The 21,141-nt window shown below is 42.5% G+C and overlaps 1 protein-coding gene across 1 annotated transcript in view; it reads right to left on the bottom strand.

The window, feature by feature from the left end:
- atr (ATR checkpoint kinase) overlaps positions 1–19,971 on the bottom strand; it is a gene marked incomplete at both ends in the record, with an annotated part of 42,399 nt that extends 22,428 nt beyond the window's left edge. Inside the window, 27 exons of the mRNA XM_080750198.1 lie at positions 2,605–2,742; positions 3,221–3,341; positions 3,460–3,575; positions 3,809–3,922; positions 4,080–4,286; positions 4,829–4,954; positions 5,442–5,535; positions 5,870–6,013; positions 6,118–6,248; positions 6,740–6,835; positions 7,877–7,957; positions 8,144–8,239; positions 8,817–9,011; positions 9,516–9,671; positions 10,370–10,544; positions 11,189–11,289; positions 11,889–12,079; positions 12,546–12,811; positions 13,420–13,618; positions 14,737–14,889; positions 15,333–15,496; positions 16,404–16,574; positions 17,229–17,371; positions 17,559–18,472; positions 18,817–18,975; positions 19,279–19,370; positions 19,919–19,971. Coding sequence (XP_080606324.1) covers positions 2,605–2,742; positions 3,221–3,341; positions 3,460–3,575; positions 3,809–3,922; positions 4,080–4,286; positions 4,829–4,954; positions 5,442–5,535; positions 5,870–6,013; positions 6,118–6,248; positions 6,740–6,835; positions 7,877–7,957; positions 8,144–8,239; positions 8,817–9,011; positions 9,516–9,671; positions 10,370–10,544; positions 11,189–11,289; positions 11,889–12,079; positions 12,546–12,811; positions 13,420–13,618; positions 14,737–14,889; positions 15,333–15,496; positions 16,404–16,574; positions 17,229–17,371; positions 17,559–18,472; positions 18,817–18,975; positions 19,279–19,370; positions 19,919–19,971 — 4,596 coding nt within the window. The remainder of the gene's footprint in view (positions 1–2,604; positions 2,743–3,220; positions 3,342–3,459; positions 3,576–3,808; positions 3,923–4,079; positions 4,287–4,828; positions 4,955–5,441; positions 5,536–5,869; positions 6,014–6,117; positions 6,249–6,739; positions 6,836–7,876; positions 7,958–8,143; positions 8,240–8,816; positions 9,012–9,515; positions 9,672–10,369; positions 10,545–11,188; positions 11,290–11,888; positions 12,080–12,545; positions 12,812–13,419; positions 13,619–14,736; positions 14,890–15,332; positions 15,497–16,403; positions 16,575–17,228; positions 17,372–17,558; positions 18,473–18,816; positions 18,976–19,278; positions 19,371–19,918) is intronic.
- Between the last annotated feature and the right edge of the window lie 1,170 nt (positions 19,972–21,141).

The raw sequence follows: 21,141 nt of genomic DNA, 5'->3' as shown, positions 1-21,141 counted from the left end.
GACAGGTTTCATAGGAACTAGACTAGCCTCTGATAATGCTAGACGACTATTGCATATCATCGATAGGGCTAAGGAGCTGAGGACCCCCGCCGCAGTGTTGTCGCTCGATGCGTTGAAGGCATTTGATCGTCTGGAATGGTCTTACCTGTGGGCTGTACTAGATAAAATGGGATTTGGTGCTTCATTCATACATTTTGTTAAAGTACTTTATTCTAATCCGTCAGCGATGGTCCTAACCGGTAAGATCTGTTCGCCGCTATTCACGATTGGCAGATCTTCGAGGCAGGGTTGTCCCCTTAGTCCTCTCCTTTTCGCACTTTCACTCGAACCCTTGGCTCAGACAGTGCGTCAGTCTGCAGATATTACTCCTGTTTCGATTAACAACACACAGCATCGCATTTCCCTATATGCTGACGATATTCTACTGTTCATTGAGAATGCACCACAGTCAATTACTCATGTCCTTCAAATCTTTGATCAGTTCAGTTCCATTTCCGGCTACAAAATTAATTGGACGAAGTCAGCCCTTCTACCTCTAAATGATCAGATGAGATCTGCTATCCTGCCGCCCATAATCCCAGTAGTAAGCCAATTCAAATATCTTGGCATAGATATTTTCCCCTCTCTTCAGGCTATTGTTAAGAACAACTATGGTGACACTCTAAATAAGATTTGTCTTGATTTAGATAGATGGTCATCTTTGCCCAACTCTCTCCAAGCTCGAGTTTCAATCATAAAGATGAATGTTCTTCCTAGGGTTAACTTTGTAAGCTCTATGCTCCCTTTGCCACCACCGCCGCAATACTGGAATAAGCTTCACTCTTCGATATCTAAGTTTGTGTGGAAAGGGAAACGCCCTCGTCTTAAACTTTCTCTATTACAGCGTGCTAGAGATGATGGCGGCCTTTCATTGCCCAACTTTAAATTTTATTATTGGGCCTTCACGCTCCGCCCCCTTTTAAATTGGTTTAACCCAGCAAATAAGGTTTCTTGGAGAGAGCTTGAGGAGAGTTTAGTGCAGCCTGTTGAATTGAGAGATCTTATCTATTCAAACATAACTACACATCAATGCAAAGTTCGCTTTGGACCTATCATTTCTCATTTAGTGGCAGTATGGAGAGCAGCTGAAAAGATGTGTAAGATTGATTGTAAATGGAACTTATTTTCCCCAGTGTTCAATAATCAAAGACTTTTAATCGAGGATCGCCCCATTCGCTTTCCAAGGTGGAGGGCTAAGGGGATTCGTACATTAGGGGACTTATTTGATAGAAATGGTTTACGACCTTTTCGAGATTTGTGTGACATCTTCAATCTGCCTGGAAATACCCTTTTTTTCTACTTCCAACTGAGATTGTCCATGAGGACCTATGGGGTCCCATGGCAAGCTCCCCTTAGATTGCACCCCTTCCATGAGTTTATCTGTGATGGTAACAGAACAAGAGGTTTGGTTTCCACCCTCTATGGTTTTTTATTAGACTGTAGTTATGGGCCCCTATCTGTTGATACTGTTTGGAGGAATGATGTACCAAATTTGGACCCTGACTTTTGTTGGGACACAGTGTGGTCTAACATTAGGCTATCTTCTAGAAATCCAGACCATCAACAAATTCATTTAAATTTTGTTCATCGGACTTATTTAACTCCCCGCAGACTATGTGCTATGAGGATTTTGAATAATCCCAACTGCACTCTCTGCGCCTCAAATAGTATTGGTACCTTCCTTCACATGGTTTGGGAATGCCCAAATGTGTCGTCATTCTGGAATATGGTTGCCTCAAAACTTTCAACTATTTTTAGTATTAATATCATATCTTCTCCTTCTTTATTTTTATTAAATGACGTCTCACAGTTGCAACTAAACAATATACGCAAGCGCATCTTCTTTGCTGGATTAACGGCGGCGAAGAAGATGGTAGCTACGCGGTGGAAACCTCCTCATACGTTAACGTTTCGCCAGTGGGCCTTAACCTTTCTAGATATAGTATATTTAGAGCAGTCGATAGCAAGGTTACACGGAGCAAAAGAAGAAAACATTAATATGTGGTCGGACATTGCAGATAAGCTTAAGGCTATGATTCAAGAAATCACTATATAGTGGTAACAGCCTAGCACAGGCATGCACTATTGTACATTCCGTGTTGGTCCGGGGAAAGGGGGTGGGTGGGTTTTCTTTTCCTTTTCTTGTTTTGCTATTGTTTGTGTTTGTCTGTTAATTGCATTTTTCTTTTGATTAATGTTTTACTTTTTCTTGTTCTATTCATATGTATGTCTCTAATTTTATGTTATGGAAAATAAAAATAATTGATAACAAAAAAAAGGAGTTAAATTAACAAACAAATTAAATGTTTAAACATAAACTTTACAACTTCAATAAAATGGAAATAGTTTCACATTATAAAATTAAAAGATATGTTTATGACCACCGGGAAAACATAGTACAGTAAGTCATTTTAAAATGGCTGATGGCACTTAACATCATTTAGTTCATTACTATTATTTTACAGTCATTTTATTGCCAAGGTTCTCACAAAGATTTATTTGTCGATGAAGCTATAATAAAGATAATGGTTAGTTGCAGCTCTAGCATATCATAGACAGACTCACCTCCTGTTGCTGGGTGTCAGTGCAGCCCAGCAGCATGTAGAGCAGTATATGAGACAGCAGGTAGATGGTGACCTTGTAGTCATGTTTGATGATGATATTGCAGCATGTGAACACCTTTCTGGACAGCTCATGCCTCACCTGCAACATCAAAAACAGGCGTTGCTGCGCTTTCTCAGTTTGAGTTTCAGCCACGTTTCACAGAGGTGGTACATTTTAAAACATGGGCTGGACATTATAGAGAAATACGACAGGACTGTCAAATCCATAAACTCTGAAAGTGTGTGTGCACAATCAATCATGGGTGAAAATGAGATATACTGCAGTGATTACATAAATTTGTTCCAAATCGAAATATGTGATATTACCATTATTCATAACATGTTATGAATAAACAAAAAGTACATGAACACAACACACGTGAGTACACTGTTAGGCCCATCGGACAGCGTTAAAGCCCATTGAGAAGATGCAGTATGGTAAACAACTAAAGCTATCATGAGGTCTGAGTTGAACAACAGTGAACAGTGATCAGGGGAGACCCATCTGCTCTGAATTTGTGTTTAAGCATAAATGGAGCCTCTGAAATGGTTGATGTTGAACTATTATATCTACTGACATTGCTAATGAGGTATCCAGCCCATGTAGCCGACCAGTCAGAGAACTTGCTTCCCATGTTGCTCAGGTACACCGGCTTCTTCAGCTTAGACCAGTCCACCTCCTTCTGACAGCTCTTATATCTGGCAAGGACACATGAATCAAAGATGGGTGGGCAAATTAAGAAAACGGAAAACAAATATTAAAACGTTTTATATTTGAAAATGAATTCTTAAGAACATAATTATTTGATGTGTCAACCTGCTGTTGAGGTGAGGCTCCAGGATCTCTTGGATCTGTTCAGGGAACCTCCTCCACAGCCGCCGGCCTGGAGAGTCAACACGACCCTCACGACACTCAAAGACTGACAGCAACTCCTGCACACGCACGCACACGCACACACAGACACACACACACACACACACACACACACACACACACACACACACACACACACACACACACACACACACACACACACACACACACACACACACAGAGAGATTAAGAAATTGCAAGATCATTAGCTACAGTATTCAAATGTCCTACACTGCACAAAACTGCACATGTCCATGAATGTGTGTGTGTGTGTGTGTGTGTGTGTGTTTACCTGCATGGCATAAGCAGCAGAATCTTGCGCTCTTACATCGTCAGCATAAGCCAGAAATGTTCTAGTCAGTTCCGTCAGCAGCTCATAAGCGAAGTTAGGATCATCCACCCCACTCTGACATGCAAGCACGCACAAACACACACAAACATTAGCCATTCATATGAACTACATTATTGCATATAAAGATGATTTGGATGAATAAGGTGCCATACACATAAAACCACCCATAATTCCACATGGTGTGCCATGTATTATAGGATCCTCCTCTTACCACAAAGGTGTTGCGGTCCCCATGCGTGTGTGTGTGGGACAGGTCAAGACGTCCAGGGTCGACGGCCCCCAGCTCTCCCAGACACTCCCCACAGAGGAGCCTGGCCTCCGGGGATGAGTCCTGGCACCCCTTCAGCAGCACCGCCACCAGGTTGGAGATGACCGGTTCCACTGCCTCACTGGCGCACACCTGACGTAGCACCCACTCCTACAATGGATGCACACACAGCAAATGTCCATACTGTTAATTTAACTGGTCGCCGATTGATCCTGTGGTTAGCTAGATTAGCCACAGAAAAACAAACAAACACACAGAAGTGAAAACAAAACTCCCACTTTTGCCATCAACTGGCGGAAAAGAGGCCTAACCCATTAAGACCTGAGGCCGATTCTACGAATATCTTCTAAATCCTTCTGAGGTTTTTGAAAATTTCAGTGGTTCTCAAACTTTTTCATGTCAAGGACCCCCTATATGCCTATATCTTGGCACAAACGGCTTAAAGTTTGCTGTGAGCCCAAGGTCCCATTGGCCAAGCTTTGCAGCGGGACGCTTGATGAAATTCACTTATAAATAGCACGGTTCACTTCACACTAAGTGTGATTTTTGAATAGCCAAAGTATAAAATAATGGTTAAAGTGGTTCAAATGTAAAGTCACGCAGATGCTTTCCATGTCTAAATGGGTCAACTCACCTCCCGTGCAAACAACTCATGTACGTGTGTGTGTGTGTGTGTGTGTGTGTGTGCATACCTGCTTGCTGTGCAGCATGTCCCTGAGGCTGGTGAGAGCGTGGATTCTGACGTCCACGTTCTCGTGCTGGATGGCCCTCATGGAGAGCTGCAGCGCTTCAGCCAGGTCACTGCTGCCAGATGTCAGCTACACAAACCACACATGACCACTGTTACTGCCAAACAGTACAGTTTATCTATCATCCCTACCGTTGCAGTCGTACACACGTTGCCAGTAACACTATTAATAGTACTATGTAGCATGTTTTTGTGAACAGCCAACCATGATCTAGTGTTCCATTTCCTCGTTCCGTTTTACTGACAAACTCAATAGTTACGCTTATCCATTACCCCACAGCCAACAATATGCTTGCATTTCTTAATTTACAGGGTGACTTAATTCAGATCAAGTGATGACCCATAAAGTGACTGGACAGTGTTGCCATGGTTTTGTCAAGTCCTTACCGAGGTCCGGTCACACAAATTACTGTGACTTTTTTTTTTATTACTAGTGACTTAATGTTATTTGCTCTGCCCAAAAATATTGTGTAATCTGCTGAGTCAATTCCTTGTACTGTATGTGTGAGCATACTTGGCCTAAAAACTGAGTCGGACTGTGATTGATTGATGCAGACCTTCTTGTAGTCCTGTAGAACCGTGTGGATGTCTTTCAGCTCAGGATTTTCCGGTAAGAAGTAAATCTCATGGAGGAAGTCTTTGACCTCATCTCTGTGGGAGAGAAGCCATGTAATTCATCACGTCATAAACCATGTTATGTCTGGAAGACTGGATCCAAATGCAACTTTCCTTTTTACAGTTTAAGAGAATATACACAAAGAACCATAAACACTCATTAAGGCAAAATCTAAATGCAAATGTTAATTTTATTATATTTTTATAATTTTTTGTTACTGTAGAATACTATTTTTGATATCTGAGGTATTTGTTAGTAACCTGCCTGTGTGTGTGTGTGTGTGTGTGTGTGTGTGTGTGTGTGTGTGTGTGTGTGCGCGCGCGCGCGCGCGTGCGTGTGTGTGTGTGCGTGTGCACGCAAATGCATTACCTATTGTCCAATATGAGGAAGCGTATGATAGCGGCGGTCTCTTTGGGCAGTAGTGGGATGAGAGGGAGGAGTGCTACAATCACATGACTCAGAAGAGGACCCAGGTGGGTGGCCTCTACGCTCCTCACAAAACACTCCCACGTCCTGTCCACACAGGAAGTAGGTCGTAAAAAAATGAGGATAAGATTCACATGGCCAAATTTAACATTATTTGGTAATAATATGTTTGTCTTTGTGTGTGTACTGACTGGCAGCAGAGCAGAGGGAAGTCCTCTCGGTACTGCAGCCCAGTGCGGAGCGTTGTCATCATTTTCACCCGGACAGAACTGATGTGTTTGGAACCCATCAGTTTCATCAGAGCCATCACACTGGTCAGGACCTGACAGAAAAAGACAGCAAACACTTTCATACACAACTCCAATGCAGTATGTACTGTACACTGTATGTTGTACAACCTAGAGTTTCCCCACACTGTTAGGCAGGTTAGGAGGAGCATGGTTCACAGAGTGGCCTGCCATGCCTAAAGGATGCTGGGAGCCAATACTTTTAATCACATCGTCAGCTACACAAACAACACATGACCACTGTCACTGCTGCCGCGACAAACTGTACCAAACATGGCTATTTATCATCTCTACAATTGCAGTCGTACACACGTTGCCAGTAGCACTACTAACACATCTACTGCCGGGTATATAATACATTAATTCAATAGATTCTGCTCCTTTAACCTTTATCATTTTTCAATAGATTGTTCTGGTGTCATAAGTTTATAACGTTTTTCTTTTTTTTTACTTTTTATGTAGACATTGAACAGAGATAGGAAACTGTTGGAGAGTAAAGGTGTCATGTGTCAGGAGGACCACCCACCTGCTTCTTGCGTTCCTTCTCCCCAGCGCTGGAGCTGAGCAGCTGCAAGTTGAAAAAGGCCAGGATGCCCAACAGTTTGGGCTGCAGATAATCAGCCTAATTCACGGACAAAGAACCATCATGAAAATATTTAAGTTGAGAAGGGAGGAAAGAAGGAGATCACAATTGATATGTAATGTGATTTGTTTTTTGTGTGTTACATTATGCACAATACTTAAATGATTTTAAGATTAGTTGACAAGATATTACATATTATAAGTTAGCAAGAATGCAACATGTAGAAAGAAAATCACACCCGTGTGAAGTGGAGCTGTGTGTGTGTGTGTGTGTGTGTGTGTGTGTGTGTGTGTGTGTGTGTGTGTGTGTAGATCATGTGTACCGATTTTTGTGACATTTGAAGAAAATATGTAGGAAAAGGAGCAAAAAGTGTGTTTTGGAGAAAATTCAAGATGGCGGAAAATCTATCCTGGCGCAAATGGGCGTGGCCTATATGAGGAGATGCGTCATGACCCAAGGAATCCAGGGAAAGGGGAATTTTAATTTTCCGACCTACGGTTCAAGAGTTACAGGCCGAAACGTAAAGTGGACTGTTATAGCGCCACCATGAGGCCGAGTGATGATTTTTTTTTTTTTTTAATCCTTGATATCATTATAAATCTCCTCTCCAAGTTTTGTAACTGTAGCCCCTATGGTTTGCGAGAAAAAAAATAATTGAATGTGAGTTTTTGCCATTCCCATTATAAGTCAATGGGGAAAATTAATTCACTAATAAATTAATATCAATTAAACGATACAACTTTTCTCTTAGAAAAGTAATAGCACACGATTCCCGATGAAGCCGGTCAATTTGACATATGGCGCGAGTGTGTGGTGCAAAAACTGTGGGACCAGTGGCGTGCCGAAGTTTAGGAAGTTCAGGCTACATACACACAGACAGACAGACACACACACACACACACACACAGACAGACCCACACAGCCACGTATAGGGAGCCTGTGTTTCACACAGCTCCAAAAAAGTCAGACTTTATTCTCAATATGAAAGATTAGAAGCTCCTCACCAGAGATCTGCATTATGATGGCATATACATTAAATATCAATATACATTTGATGTTACCATTCAGTCCGATATTTACCATGCGTTCGGGAGTAGTGATTTCCCGTGGACCTTGATATGGGTCATCATTGGAAGCCAGCATAGCTAGGCCATTAAACACCTAACATAACAAGAAACAAACATCATTCATCAGCACTATGGACAGCTACCAATTAGATTTTAAGCACAATTCATACATTTAGCATGTATCAATATACAGACCTTCAATCAAAAGTGTGTGTGTGTGCATGCCTGTGTGTGTGTGTGTGTGTGTGTGTGTGTGAGCGGAGCGCATGTGTGTGTAGACCTGCTGGTAATTCTCTCCCAGGCGTAGAAGCAGCTCATTGTGAAGGCCTTGAAAGTCCTGCCTCAGCAGAGAACCCAGTTCAATCCCCGTCTCACTCTGGGACACAACACAGCATTAGAAAGAGTTACATACATTTTATAAATGTATAAAAAGTCTGGTATGTGGTAATCACATCAAAAATCAAACATCATTGTTTTTATATAACAAAATCCCACATTGTCAAAATCATAAGAGCTTTGATAATATTTAAATACCAACAAAGCCACTCGTGACCTGTGTAACTAGGGATGAAGTATCGTTTAGGAATTTTATGAGTCTGGTTCTGGTTCCGCTTATCGGTTTTGGTTCCTAATTCCATATTTTGGCTCCAAAATGGTAAAAAATAAGAGGTGCGAAGCTTTGCTGACCACTGATCAGTCAATATACTATCGTCGGTAGCATGAACTTCTAAGAATATTTAGCAGCTGTCAGCAGCACTACAGGCCTATAGGACAAAATCCCTTCCATTTGTCTTAATGCTTCTTCTGAGGAGGGACATCATACTACTACATTTGTAGAGCAGCTTGACTAAACTATGGCCATGAAATAGTGGGTCATACTGAATGACCTGAAATACTGAATGTTTGTTGTGTGAGCCACAGGCGACTGATTATCTGTGAATAAAACATAATACCTGGAGGTAGTGAAAGGCCCTCGCTAACTCGTCCTGATTACAAGAGCAGATCAGATGGCTGAAGATGTACTTGAAGTTGTTGATGAGAATCTCCCTCCTGTTGGCCTTCAGCTCATTGGCTAAAGTGCGGATGAGGGCGGAGCCGGTGGAGCTGGCCTTTGCCGCCAGGTAGGGCAGGAGCACCTGGAGCGTTCTCTACATGAACACGAGCACAAACACAGATGCAACTAGAATGTATACATGATTATACATTCAACATACCATAATGACAAAGACTTAATTTATATTCCATTGAACGATAGTACTCAATTACTGTACGTAACAACAAATTTGAGGAATCTTTACATCGCTTTGAGATGCGTCGTGAGCTTGTAGATCTGCTATTTTCAAAAGATGTATATGCAATTTGAAGATTTGTGAAATGGGACATTTTGCATAATGAGTGCTTTTGGTACTTTAAGTACATTTTGATGCCAATACGTCTGTACATTTTGAATACTGGACTTTTACTTGTAACAGCGTATTTCTGCACTGCAGTATTGATACTTTTACTTAAGTAAAACATTTTAGTACTTTTTCCACCACAGAGTTTTAATCAGTATTATCAGTCTTAAGATGATCTGTGTGTAAAGGTGTCTTTGTGTGCCTAGTACTACAGTGACAAAGCATCTGTGTGTAAAGGTGTCTTTGTGTGCCTACAGTGAGAAAGCGATAGAGGTCTGGGAAGTCGAAGGCGTGTGCGGTCTGAGCCAGGCTATCCAGGGCCAACTCTCTCTGATTGGCTGACTCGCTGCACTGATCGGGCGTGCTCCGCAGTGCAGTCACATGACGCGAGTGCAATGACTCCACCAGGAACTAAACACAACACACAGAGAGAAACAGGGCTGCAGCTATTTGATAATCATCGCATTTTTTATAGACATTTCTTTACATATCAACGAATCAAAGCATCTCATTTATTTTCTAATGCCAACAACGCACTTATCTGATTGACAAAAGAAGCTTACATCCCTGCTGTTATATTTGATAAATGAAATACGATTTTTAAAAATTCAACAATAGAGGCTAGCTATATCATCGCACCCGGAAGTTATGCGGGAACGCCTATTGAGTGGTAAAAAAAAACACTTTCTGGCCATAACAGCCCATACATCCAAACAGAAAAGTCCTATCTGATTGTATAATACAAAGTTAAACTCCCCAACATTGCAGATGTACAGAAAGCTTGAATTATCCTCTTTCTATCTGCAAAGTTTTTGTTTCATAAAGATCCACAACAGACAATTGTTATGAGCTACATTCTGTAAATTCTGTAAAGTCTCAGAGTTTGGAAGAGCTCATTTTCAATAACGCAATTTAGAAACGGGTGGTGATTTCCAACGAGCGCTTCCATGCTCCAATGCTCCATGCTGCTCAATGTTTTGCCACTGAGTTTAGATGAGGGGGGGCGTGTCCCAGTGGAAAAGCGACGCATGTGCATACTCTCTGTAATTCCTACTCCAACAGCAATTCCAACCAAAACTATTATCTCATTATTATGAATTATGTCACACCTGGCAGATGGGGTTCTTGTACTGGCTGAAGAGGGTCTGCAGGTGCAGGCCTTTGGCCTTGGCCAGGGCTCTGATCTGGGTGTAGGCAGCCACAGACACTGGTGAAGACTTGGATAGCAGACAATGAAGTAACCTCAGCACGGCAAAGGACATCAATAGATGCATCGGGGATGCTCTGAGAAAGAGAATATAATATTAACTACTCAAAGATTGGCCAATGATTAAATCAACACAGGCAAAAATTGGGATAATAGCCGATCTACAAGATAACAACGCCTCGCAATTGTGAGCTTTTGTGAGAATTGTGAGATTTCAAAATATTTATCTGTGGAACAAAAATGTCATGCCTCCACTGCTACATTCCAAGTGCTTGTCAGGGTGTGGGGGTACCCAGTTCAAACATGATTATTTTGGAAAGTCATGGCCTGAAAAGGTTGAGAACCACTGCATTACATCACTAGGAAAGGCTGGAACACAACATGAGCTGGTAATAATAGATAAACAAATTTTAACCATCTTATCTACCAAACTGTTTTGCATAGTGTTCTTTCCCAGTAGCCTGGCATGGCCGTCTCAGGTGATAAAGCCGCCCTAAATTTGCATACTGGGCCCTGATTGGTCCCTCACTACTTCGGAGGGAGTGAAATCCAATCACAATTGAGCAGTACCAGACCAAATCTGCAGAAGCCAATTTTGTTTTTGAAATCGCAGATTCATCTGGCCTGAAACCATCTACACATCGGCCATACTGTAACAACATATGCATAAATGAAACCTCAGGCCTCCTATAGGACATGGTAACGGTGTGATTCTCCATACCTGCCTATCTCTCCTGTAGTGAGGATGAGAGTATTGCGCAACTCGTCATCTCGGTTGACCTTAGCGTTGGTGAAGGCCTCTGTCAGGCGTGTGACCAGGAGCTGGGGATGAAGGATAAACCTGTCTCTGTCATCATCATCATCATCATCATCATCAGCATGATTTTATAAATCGTTGTTGTCGGGTGGAAACCTTGCATGTCCAAAACTGTCCGTTTTGTATTTATCATTTTCAAAATGATTAAAACTAGTGAAAATAGCAGATCTACAAGCACACATTTTGTCCTTGTAGAACTGCTATTTTCACTAGTTTTGTGCGACAGCCTTCTATGATGAAACAGGGCTTTACTTTACAAAAAAACGTACACATTAGAAACTTGGAGGTTTCTGCCCGACAGTGATGAAATATAATAATTTCACTTTTTTACAGTGATCAAACTTCCTTGCTTTTCTACTGTTGAGGGAAGCTCAGGGTACAAGAATTTCACAATCTGCAATGTTGCTACCTGCTGATCTACAAGCTCACTTCAAAATAGTAAAAAAGGCAAAAGAGTTTAGCGATGAGGGGTAAGGCATGGATGAAAATACATGACTCTAATCTGCTGTGCTGCCTCTGGTCTCTGGGGATCAATAAAGATATCCATTTATTTACTTATAACACCTAGTTACTTTGGATTTGGTGCCGTGATGACACCACTCACCTCACTGAGAAAGTCTTGCTCTTGGTTGGGCTCTGCTACCAGGAAGCGCACCGACTGGGCGAAGCTTGTTCTGACTAGTGGATCCGGATCCTCTGTTAGGCAAATCAAAGCACCCAGAACTGCCCGGGAGTTACCGTCTCCACCCATGAGATTCACACATTGGCAGAGCAGAGGAAGAGATTCCACAAAAGCTGAGAATAAAGGAAAATACACATCAAGTCATGATATTGGACATCACATGCATGTTTGTGCCCCTCACCAATAAAGACAAGAATGGCATTCTCCTCAAAGCACGCTTGCGTACACACACACGCACACACACACGCACGCACGCACGCACGCACGCACGCACGCACACACACACACACACACACACACACACGAAGGTGCATAAACGCGGATGCACTATGGGGCTTTTAAGCCGTGACATCATTTTGTAGTCAGACCTCCAAGCAGATTTATTATCAATATCTGTCCCTCGCTATTTCAACAGATCCGAGACAAAAATAACGACTAAAGTATAATTCTACCACTTTCCTTTCAACAACAAAGAGAAGAAAAGTTCTCATCTGCCTACAAAATGATGTCAGACTTAACAGCCCCATAGTCACAGAAACAAGCTGGACGTAAAACATGTAGCTGCAGACACCTCAGTACCTCGTTTGACAGAGCTGGTAGCCTGCTCTCCCAGTAGAGGCAGGAAGGGTCTGAGGACGGACGCTTGGAGGCCCGTTGCTGCTTCTATCTTCCCGGTGTGCTCGGTGGCCAGGCTGAAGCGGGAGCAGAGGATGCTGGGAAGGGGAATGGTGGCGTCTGAGTGGCTGACGCTGAGCTGGGAGATCCCTGACTGGATGCAGACCAGCTGACCCACGCTCCTCGCCAGCTCTGTCTTCACTTGCTCCGAGCTGTCTTCCAGCCTAGCCCTTTTTAAGTAACACACACACATACACGCACACAAACTCCTAAACTTGACTTTACACCAGGGGGTCCGGGACCCCTAGGGGGTCCTCAGAGTTACTACTTCTCCAAATCTTTGTGTGATAGAAACTTTCTTTTTCTCCTTTTTTATATTAACCACTTGAACCATAGCGCCCATATTCGGAGAACTTTAGACACAAATTGCACTACTAGCTCACAATGCAAAGAACTTAGGTGTAGAGGAGAAAAAGAGCAGACTAAGTACAGAGTGAAAGGTCAAGTTTTTTAAGTTTTGACGGTTCAAGTGGTTAAATATCTGAAAACACAAATTGACATGATTCCAAAATACACTGATGATTGCATTAGGCCGGGGTGAAATGATTCACCCCTAATGCATGAACTGCTGGAGGATTAATTTTGGGGTTTGTATTGTAAATCACACGAGATGACATCACACCAGTGTGATTTACAATACAAACGCCAAAATCAATCCTCCAGTTCTAGGCAACACAGAAGGGGGGGATTTTTATTTTATTTCCACACAACAACTCAAAGGTATATTAATTACATAGTTCAATATGAAAACGTGTGGTTTTCCCCTTTAACTACTTACAGTAAAGTACTCTTGATGAGGTGGTGATGCGTGTTTCCCAGGTGGTGCAACAGCAAAGGAAACGTTCTAACGGCTGCAGCCCTCACCGCCTCATCTTGGCTCTGCAGTGCTTTGGAAAACACGCACACTCGCCATGTCTCACACACACCCTGGTGTAGCAGGGCCAGCAGTGTCACACACTCTGCCCGAATCAGAGAAGCTGTTGAGAAACAAAGGGCCCTATTTTACCATTTGCGTTCAACTGGTTCTGGATCGCACCACAACCATCAACATACTGTATACCAGGGGTCTTCAACAGGGGGTCTGGGACCCCTAGGGGGTACTCCAAATCTTTGTGTAATAGAAACTTTTTTTTCTCTCCTTTTTTATATTAACCACTTGAACCCTAGCGTCCATATTCGGAGAACTTTAGCCAAAAATAGCAGATCTAAGCTCACAATGCCTCGCACACGTTGTGAGCTTGTAGATCGGCTATTTTCGGCAAAGAACTTTGGTGTACAGAGGAAAAAGAGCAGACTAAGTACAGAGTGAAATGTCAAGTTCACTAAGTATTGACGGTTCAAGTGGTTAAATATCTGAAAACACAAATTTACATGAAACCAAAATACACTGACAATTGTGCTGTTGAATGATGAAACTATATGGAATCTATGAAAAGGTTGTGGGGTCCCCTGCTTCATCTCTCTCTCAACTAAGGGTCCTTGGCCTGAAAAGGTCAAAGACCCCTGCTGTATACTGTAAGGCATCAGGCATATCTTAACCACTTAAAACCTAAATACTTAGTTGACTCGAGAACTCTAGGCTAGGCGCTGGTTGAATCCCTACAAATAATGATCTGTGGCTGAGACCTGAGTGTGTATACATGTACAAATACAACACATTTAGACACTGCAAGACATTTTTAAGGCCATGGCTACACGGAGCTGGATATTTCTGAAGCTAGACATTTTTTTGTGCTGTTGGGGCTTGGAGCCACATGAAGCTGGATATTTCGGCCGCGAAGCTGGATATTTTTTACACCGGATAAATAAGTGAAGACATTGAAAAATATCCGATTCACTGGATCCGTGTAGACATGGAACCTGGATATCTCCGAAGACTTTGCTGTGTGTGTGCTTGTTAGACCTAGATATCTTTCTATGTGGATATCTGAAAAACCGGGATATATGAAATATCCAGCTCCATGTGGACCTAGATATTTTTCTATGTGGATATCTGAAAAACCGGGATATATGAAATATCCAGCTCCGTGTAGCCATGGCCTAAATGCCCACCCCAGGCAAACGCTGGTTGAGAATTTGTGGCAATGGTACTTACAGAAGCAGGGTGCCAGTCTCTGTGCCAGGGCAGGCAGACTGGAAGGGAACCCTGCATTCCTATAGGCTGAGACAGACTTGTGCTCACACACCCAAGGCAGAGACAGCAAGGCACACACCCGCCGCTGGAGCCCTTCTTCGCCCTGACAGCTCCCTGTATATATACGCACACATTGGAGAGAAAAGGAAAAGGTAAAGTAGGTCTTACAGTACATACAAATAAAATAGTTTTATAAAAGGAGCTTTGTATGCAGGATGTCAAATCTGCTGTTGGATTAATAGTGCACAACAAACTCCTACATGGAAGAAAGTCAACAGGTTTTTTTTTTCCCCCCTAGTCTGTTTTAATTGAGCCTCAAAGTATCCATTCTTGATAAATGAACAAAATAATATTGAGACAGTCTCTGAGCTATATAGAGATACATGTCCCCATAAATCTTCATGTGGGACAGCGTGATAGAGGTTACGCTGTGGCTGAAATCATGCATTGTGCCTCTGACTGTCTGGAGAAACTTTATATTATTATGGAATGGCTTGAAAACATATCATGGAATAGTGCATGTGTGTGCCCTTGTGTGTGGGTGTATGGGACCTTACTTGTCAGGTAGAGGAGTGAGTCCAGCACCCTGACAGTGTGTTGGACAGCAGACTGTGTAAGGGCGTGGTCAGTTTCTGCTTTAAGCCCTCCTTCTAATATTGATTGACAGCTCTTCAGGGCCCTGCCCAGAGTCTCAGTGGATACCCACAGGAGAGAGGACAGCCTGATGTAGAGAAAAAGAAAAGAACAGAATACAAATATTAGAAAATGTATTAATTCTTAGAGTTGGTTACAGTCTGTTGACAGAGGAGAAACCTATTCGCAATGGAGGTTATGTTTTTCCCCCCAATCTGTTTGTCTGTCTTTTAATGTGAGAATGGATGGGTGGATTTTAATGTAATGTGGCAGGTCTGATCCAAAGAGATGATTAATGTTACTTTTAAAAGTAACGATACCCAACAGAGGCACAATTTGATAAGATTTGGCTGCCCCTTGTTCGTTACCTGAGTAGAAGAAACTAAAGATTTGGACGATGATATAATTTAAAACCGACTGTCCATTTTAATGCATGTACATGGTCCTCATATGTCCATGAAACAACTCACTTTGATATTCTATTATGTGCTACCGTACGTAACTGAGCAGTAGGGGTGGGAGGGATTGAAGGGGTTGTTTTCATGTTACTTGTCATTTGCTTTGTATTTTATTTATTGTTTGTTTTCTTGCTCTGTTTCTTTCTTCCTTCTTTCTTTGATTTTGCTATAACAGAAAACTGTAACTCGGACAATGTTAATCTTGTAATATTTTATAATCTGTTGGCAATAAAACATATTTGATTAAAAAAAGGAACGATACCCAACGCTAGTCGCAGGGACTTACCCCCAGTCCAACCACTGATGCTGAGTGCCCTGACCTTCCACTCTCAGGGCGGACACTCTAGCAAGGCCACTGAGATGGTTTAGTGCCATATAACTTTATAATTCTTATACATGGTTTCATATGATATTTAAGTATTTTAAGTTTTCTTTGCATCAAAGTAAGTAAAAACAATTTCACTCACTCTTTTAGAAAAGACGAAAAGAAAGACAAAAGAGGGAAAGACAAAGGCAGAGTGACTGAAGAAAAAAGACCTGGTGGGCGAGGAGCAGAGGGCCACCAGGTGCAGGATGAGGGCCAGCCCCTCCAGAGCAGAGAGGCTCTGCAGAGCCCGGGGGTCACCGCTCTCAGAGTTCAGAGAGGTCAGGAGCTCTTCCAGGCGGTTGTTCAGCAAAGTCCAAACCTTGCTCCGCGCACGCATGTCCCTGTAGGCAGAAAGACATGTCACACTGATCTGTCAGCAGTGGCACCACTGCCTTAAACGTGTAATGTTGCTGTTAGGAATAACCACAGAAGCACCCGGTAGGAACTTGAAGTTGACTAAGACAGGGGAGGAGCCAAACCAAGTTCCTGTTTTTCACAAAAAAGGAGGAGGTACACACCATTTTTACCAAATGGGTTCCCAGATTGGAACAACACAAACAGACGCACAATACAATGACAGGAAAACACAAACACAGCGGTACACAAATGACTGAGACAGTGACTGAGACACAAATCTCAGTCACTACTTTGCACCCCACTTGACTTGGACAGTCCATTGTGACAGTGGCCATCAGGGTTAGGGTTATGACCAGCACTCTCTGTTACTGACTAATTGTCTTAATTAAAACAACCAGAAAAACGCATTTTCATAGCTGTAAGAAAAATTCAGATACACACTCGAATCAAAAAAGTTGTAATATGGACAAAATATGTAAACACTTCTTTCGGTTTCAGCTCAGTTTAAAGTTTGAGCCAAGAGCCAATAAGCACAACACATTCTGTCCATCTCAACACTTACTGTATTGTACTATACTGCCACTTGTGGTGGTTGATAAGAAGGTTAACTTATTTGGGGAAAGGTTAAGTGAACTCACATCGGTGGCGCCCTTTGTGTTTTGCTGACTGAGGGGCTAACCGGTAAGCAAGGTCTTTTAGCAACCGTCTCCCCTTCCTCCTGCTCCTTCATCACAGCGGCAACCTCAGCCTTGAGCGCGACATGGAGAAATCCCTCTGCACACTGTACAACACAAATATCAGACTTCACAGCTGACCGGGGTGAAATACAGACATTCAGGGTTTGTGCGAATGAGGTAGACACACACAGAGAGATATTAATGCCACATTACCTACAAAAGAGTCTATCAATGTTTCAGTACACTGAAGAGGGAAATGACACACAGAAAGAGAATGCAACGGAACGCTACCTCAGCCTGATTCTCTGTTCCGACAGTGCGCGCCAGTGCCTCGCACACCTCAGTGACTCTCGGCCTCCATAACAATGCAGCGCTCACGTAATCCGGGGCAACGGACAAGAGGAAATCAAAGACCAGACAGAGAGATTGGCTGACCTCTGCCCCCAGTCTTTGGCCTGCCCCTCCCAGCGTACACACACATTCCAGCAGCTGCATGGTCTCAAACCCCAGCGTGTTTGTGTGAGTGACACCAAGGCACTGGAATACACACTGAGTCAGGTTGAGGAGCTCTCCTTCATAAGGCATTTGGTGGTCTAGGTCTGTCTGCGTGTGCGTGTAGCAGTGCGTTTCCAGCAGGTGAAGGTAAGACGTGAAGAACTCCTGGCCCTGCCTTTCGGGAAACCCTTCCAGCTCCACCAATCGCCTCAGCAGCACCATGGAAGACTTCCTCAGCCTCACATTGCCGTTGGCCAGTAAAGAGCACGCCGTTTCCCAGGCCGCTCCGATGTTGCTACGCGACACCCCTCCCCTCAGAGTGTCAGTCAGAATACTGAGCGTCACTGCAACCAGTGACTCCAAAGCAGCGGGTGAGGGGAGCACCAGGGGAGAGGGGGTGAGGTAGGTAGACTGGCACGTAGCGGGCGTACAAGTGAAATATTCGAGCGTTGCAGGCCACAGACTCTGCATGTGAGAGTCAACCGTGTGTCTGTATCCCGCCAACATGGAAACATGCTTGTAGAGAACGCTGCTGAGGTCCTGGACCAGTCGGAGCAGCTCCTCAACAAGGCGGTGGTAGATGACTGGTCCCCGGGCTCGGAGCATGTGCAGTAAGGAGCAGATCACGGCGGACACTGACACGTGGACGACGTCACACTCTGGAGCTGCAGCCACTCGGAGCAACCTCCCCACCACCCACCTACTGAACTCTGCGGCAGAGGGATTTAAAAATATTGTGGTTTTAGTTTTATGCTGAATGTTGCAGGTTAGCAAGGAATAAAAAATTGCAGATGTACAAGCTCATAGTGTGACGTGCTATGAGCTTGTATATCTGCTATTATTATACGGATGCCTTCCAGTTTTAATGGGTTAATAATAAGACTTTACTGGTCCTTGGTGGCCAGGATATACCGTGGGGAAATAAGACTGAACACAAAACAGGACAAAAACATCTAATATATATCTAATATATCTATATCTAATATATATGAAATACATTTTCAACAAGTTTATAATAGTTTACAATGTATGGCGTAGGCATAAGAATTCTCACCGGTGCAACTCTGCACAATGTCTGTGTACACAGCAGGTGGGCACGGGCAGGCAGGGTTGGCGAACATCAGATAGGACGATTTTATTATGTGCTTGAGAAAATCCAACAGCATCACACAGGGAGGTTGGGAGGTAGACTTCTTACTCAGGCCGAGTGCCACTGTGAGAATACATACATCAGCATATCAAATTAGATGATTCCTTACTCCTTATACGGACCAGTAGACTTGGGACAATAAAGGCTACGAATATGTGGAGCATTTAACATTAAAAAAACAACAGCATTATAACATTTTGTAACTAAAATGAAGGTAAACGACAACCTGCAATGGTGGGACACTGTAGCCTCAATTGCAACTCTAGATCTTTTTTATCTAGTGTTGCAATTTGTGGCTAGAGGACATTCATAACCAGAGTAACTGAGTAAGAATTGTGCACTTCTCTGGACTGTCATGCCACTCACCGACATCCACATCTGTCAGTATTCCGTCAATAAACTGACAGAGGATCTGTCGAGGTTTCTGCACCACCTGGTTGTAGTCCACATCACTGGCACTGCAAACACCAAAATAATATTGTTTATTAAAACTATGTTGTCTAGTAAGTTTCTGATAAAAAATGTACACAATGAAGTCACTCATGCTGAGCTCAGTGGTTTTCAACCAGTGGTCCGGGGACCACCAGTGGTCCATGGAAGGATTCCAGGTGGTCCCCAGCTAAGTGATGGAGAGTTGGTAACCAAGGACCCTTATCTTTAACACTTGAGAGTCCATTTGGTTTTGGTAAAATTATTGTTAAACACCTGCATTACTAACTTCATTTACAAGAAGTCTACACAATTAGAGAATGTTGAAGAATTGTTATTTTTTTTATGTTTGACTGTTATCTCTCCTTACACATCAATACAGCATGGAATTGTGGACAAAATCTTATCCAACAATTACAAAATATTCTGAATTTTGGTTCTGAGAGGCAGTAAATCTCAATACATGGTGGTCCGTGGCTCAAATGCCGAATAAATAATGGACCTTGGCATGAAACGGGTTGAAAACCACTGTTGTTGGCTAAGCAAGAGCTAACTTTAGCCGGCTCGGCATGGTCACCTCGAAAGCTCCTGCAGAGCTGGTATCATCGCAGACATTTCCAGACCTTCCATGTTTTAGGACAGGGAGAGAACGTTTGACTGTACAAACAACAACCTTCGCTAATGATGTGATGGTTTTTTAATACGGGTTCATTATGATACGGTACAGCATGACTTCTCATGTCTTCCCAGACAGTGGAGCCATTCGAAGGCTTTCGCTCCAAAATGACGTGGTTTGTGTTTTGATACGGCGACCGACGAGGTTCATTCTCTAGTAACGTTCAAGTCCCCTGCATGGTTCAAGTTCACCAGAGGTGGAGAAAGTACTCACATTTTTTACTTTAGGTAAAAGTATCAATACTGCAATATATGTAGGCTACATTTCAGCCACATTTAAAATGTGGCTGAAATGTTGGAGTGGTTAATGTATGTTTTGTATTTGTAATAATAATTCAAGTAACTAAAGTTTTCAAATAAATGTTGTGGAGTAAAAGTATTTGCATCCGAGATGTAGTGAGTAAAAGTATTGATCATTGGAAATACTCCAGCAAATTCAGGGTAAAACAGACATTTTAAGCCAAATATTGCTTTAAAAATATATGTTTTGAAAGTGAACATTTAAATGGGGTGCGATATTGTTATTGTGTGATTTTGTTCAAATAAATGTTAAATAAATAGCCACAGTAGGCTGTTACAAATGTCATTGCTATATTTGTTCAGTAATAGGGTCTCCCCATCTCACCACCTCTTTATTAAACACAAAGTGAGAGAAGTCATACAGTATACAAACAGTAGCTACATAATCAAGTATTGGAAGCTGATAAATGTATTTTTTGTTTAAAGAGCTGGAGAGACACTGTATAAATTATTACTATCAGTAGGGCCTATAATATAGAGCTTTAACTTTTTTTCTTTTAACAAATGTAATACACAGCACCTTTAACTAAACATATTTTTCATAACTTTACTCATGCAATTGCCATTCCAATGTTGTTAGTGTTAAGTGTACACAATTCCACAACCCAGTTGACCTCTGCCAGGGGTCCTCCAAATTTTCTCAACACTAGCTGGGTGGTTCAGTCAGTGTTAATGAGCGATGTAGACTTTTAGGGGACTTATGTTCTACTATTCTGGGTGTGCTTTCCTAGTATTCAAGGAAACAGTGAGGAGATATGTGACAAACCATAAATGTAATAGATTCACTTTAATTATTAAATAACAATACATTAAACACATTTAAAA

This window comes from Nannobrachium achirus (assembly GCF_963921795.1).
Source record: "Nannobrachium achirus genome assembly, chromosome: 20".
In the NCBI taxonomy this organism is placed as follows: domain Eukaryota; kingdom Metazoa; phylum Chordata; class Actinopteri; order Myctophiformes; family Myctophidae; genus Nannobrachium; species Nannobrachium achirus.
The sequence above is the reverse complement of the archived record's forward strand: the minus strand, read 5'-3'. Positions and strand labels throughout refer to the sequence as shown.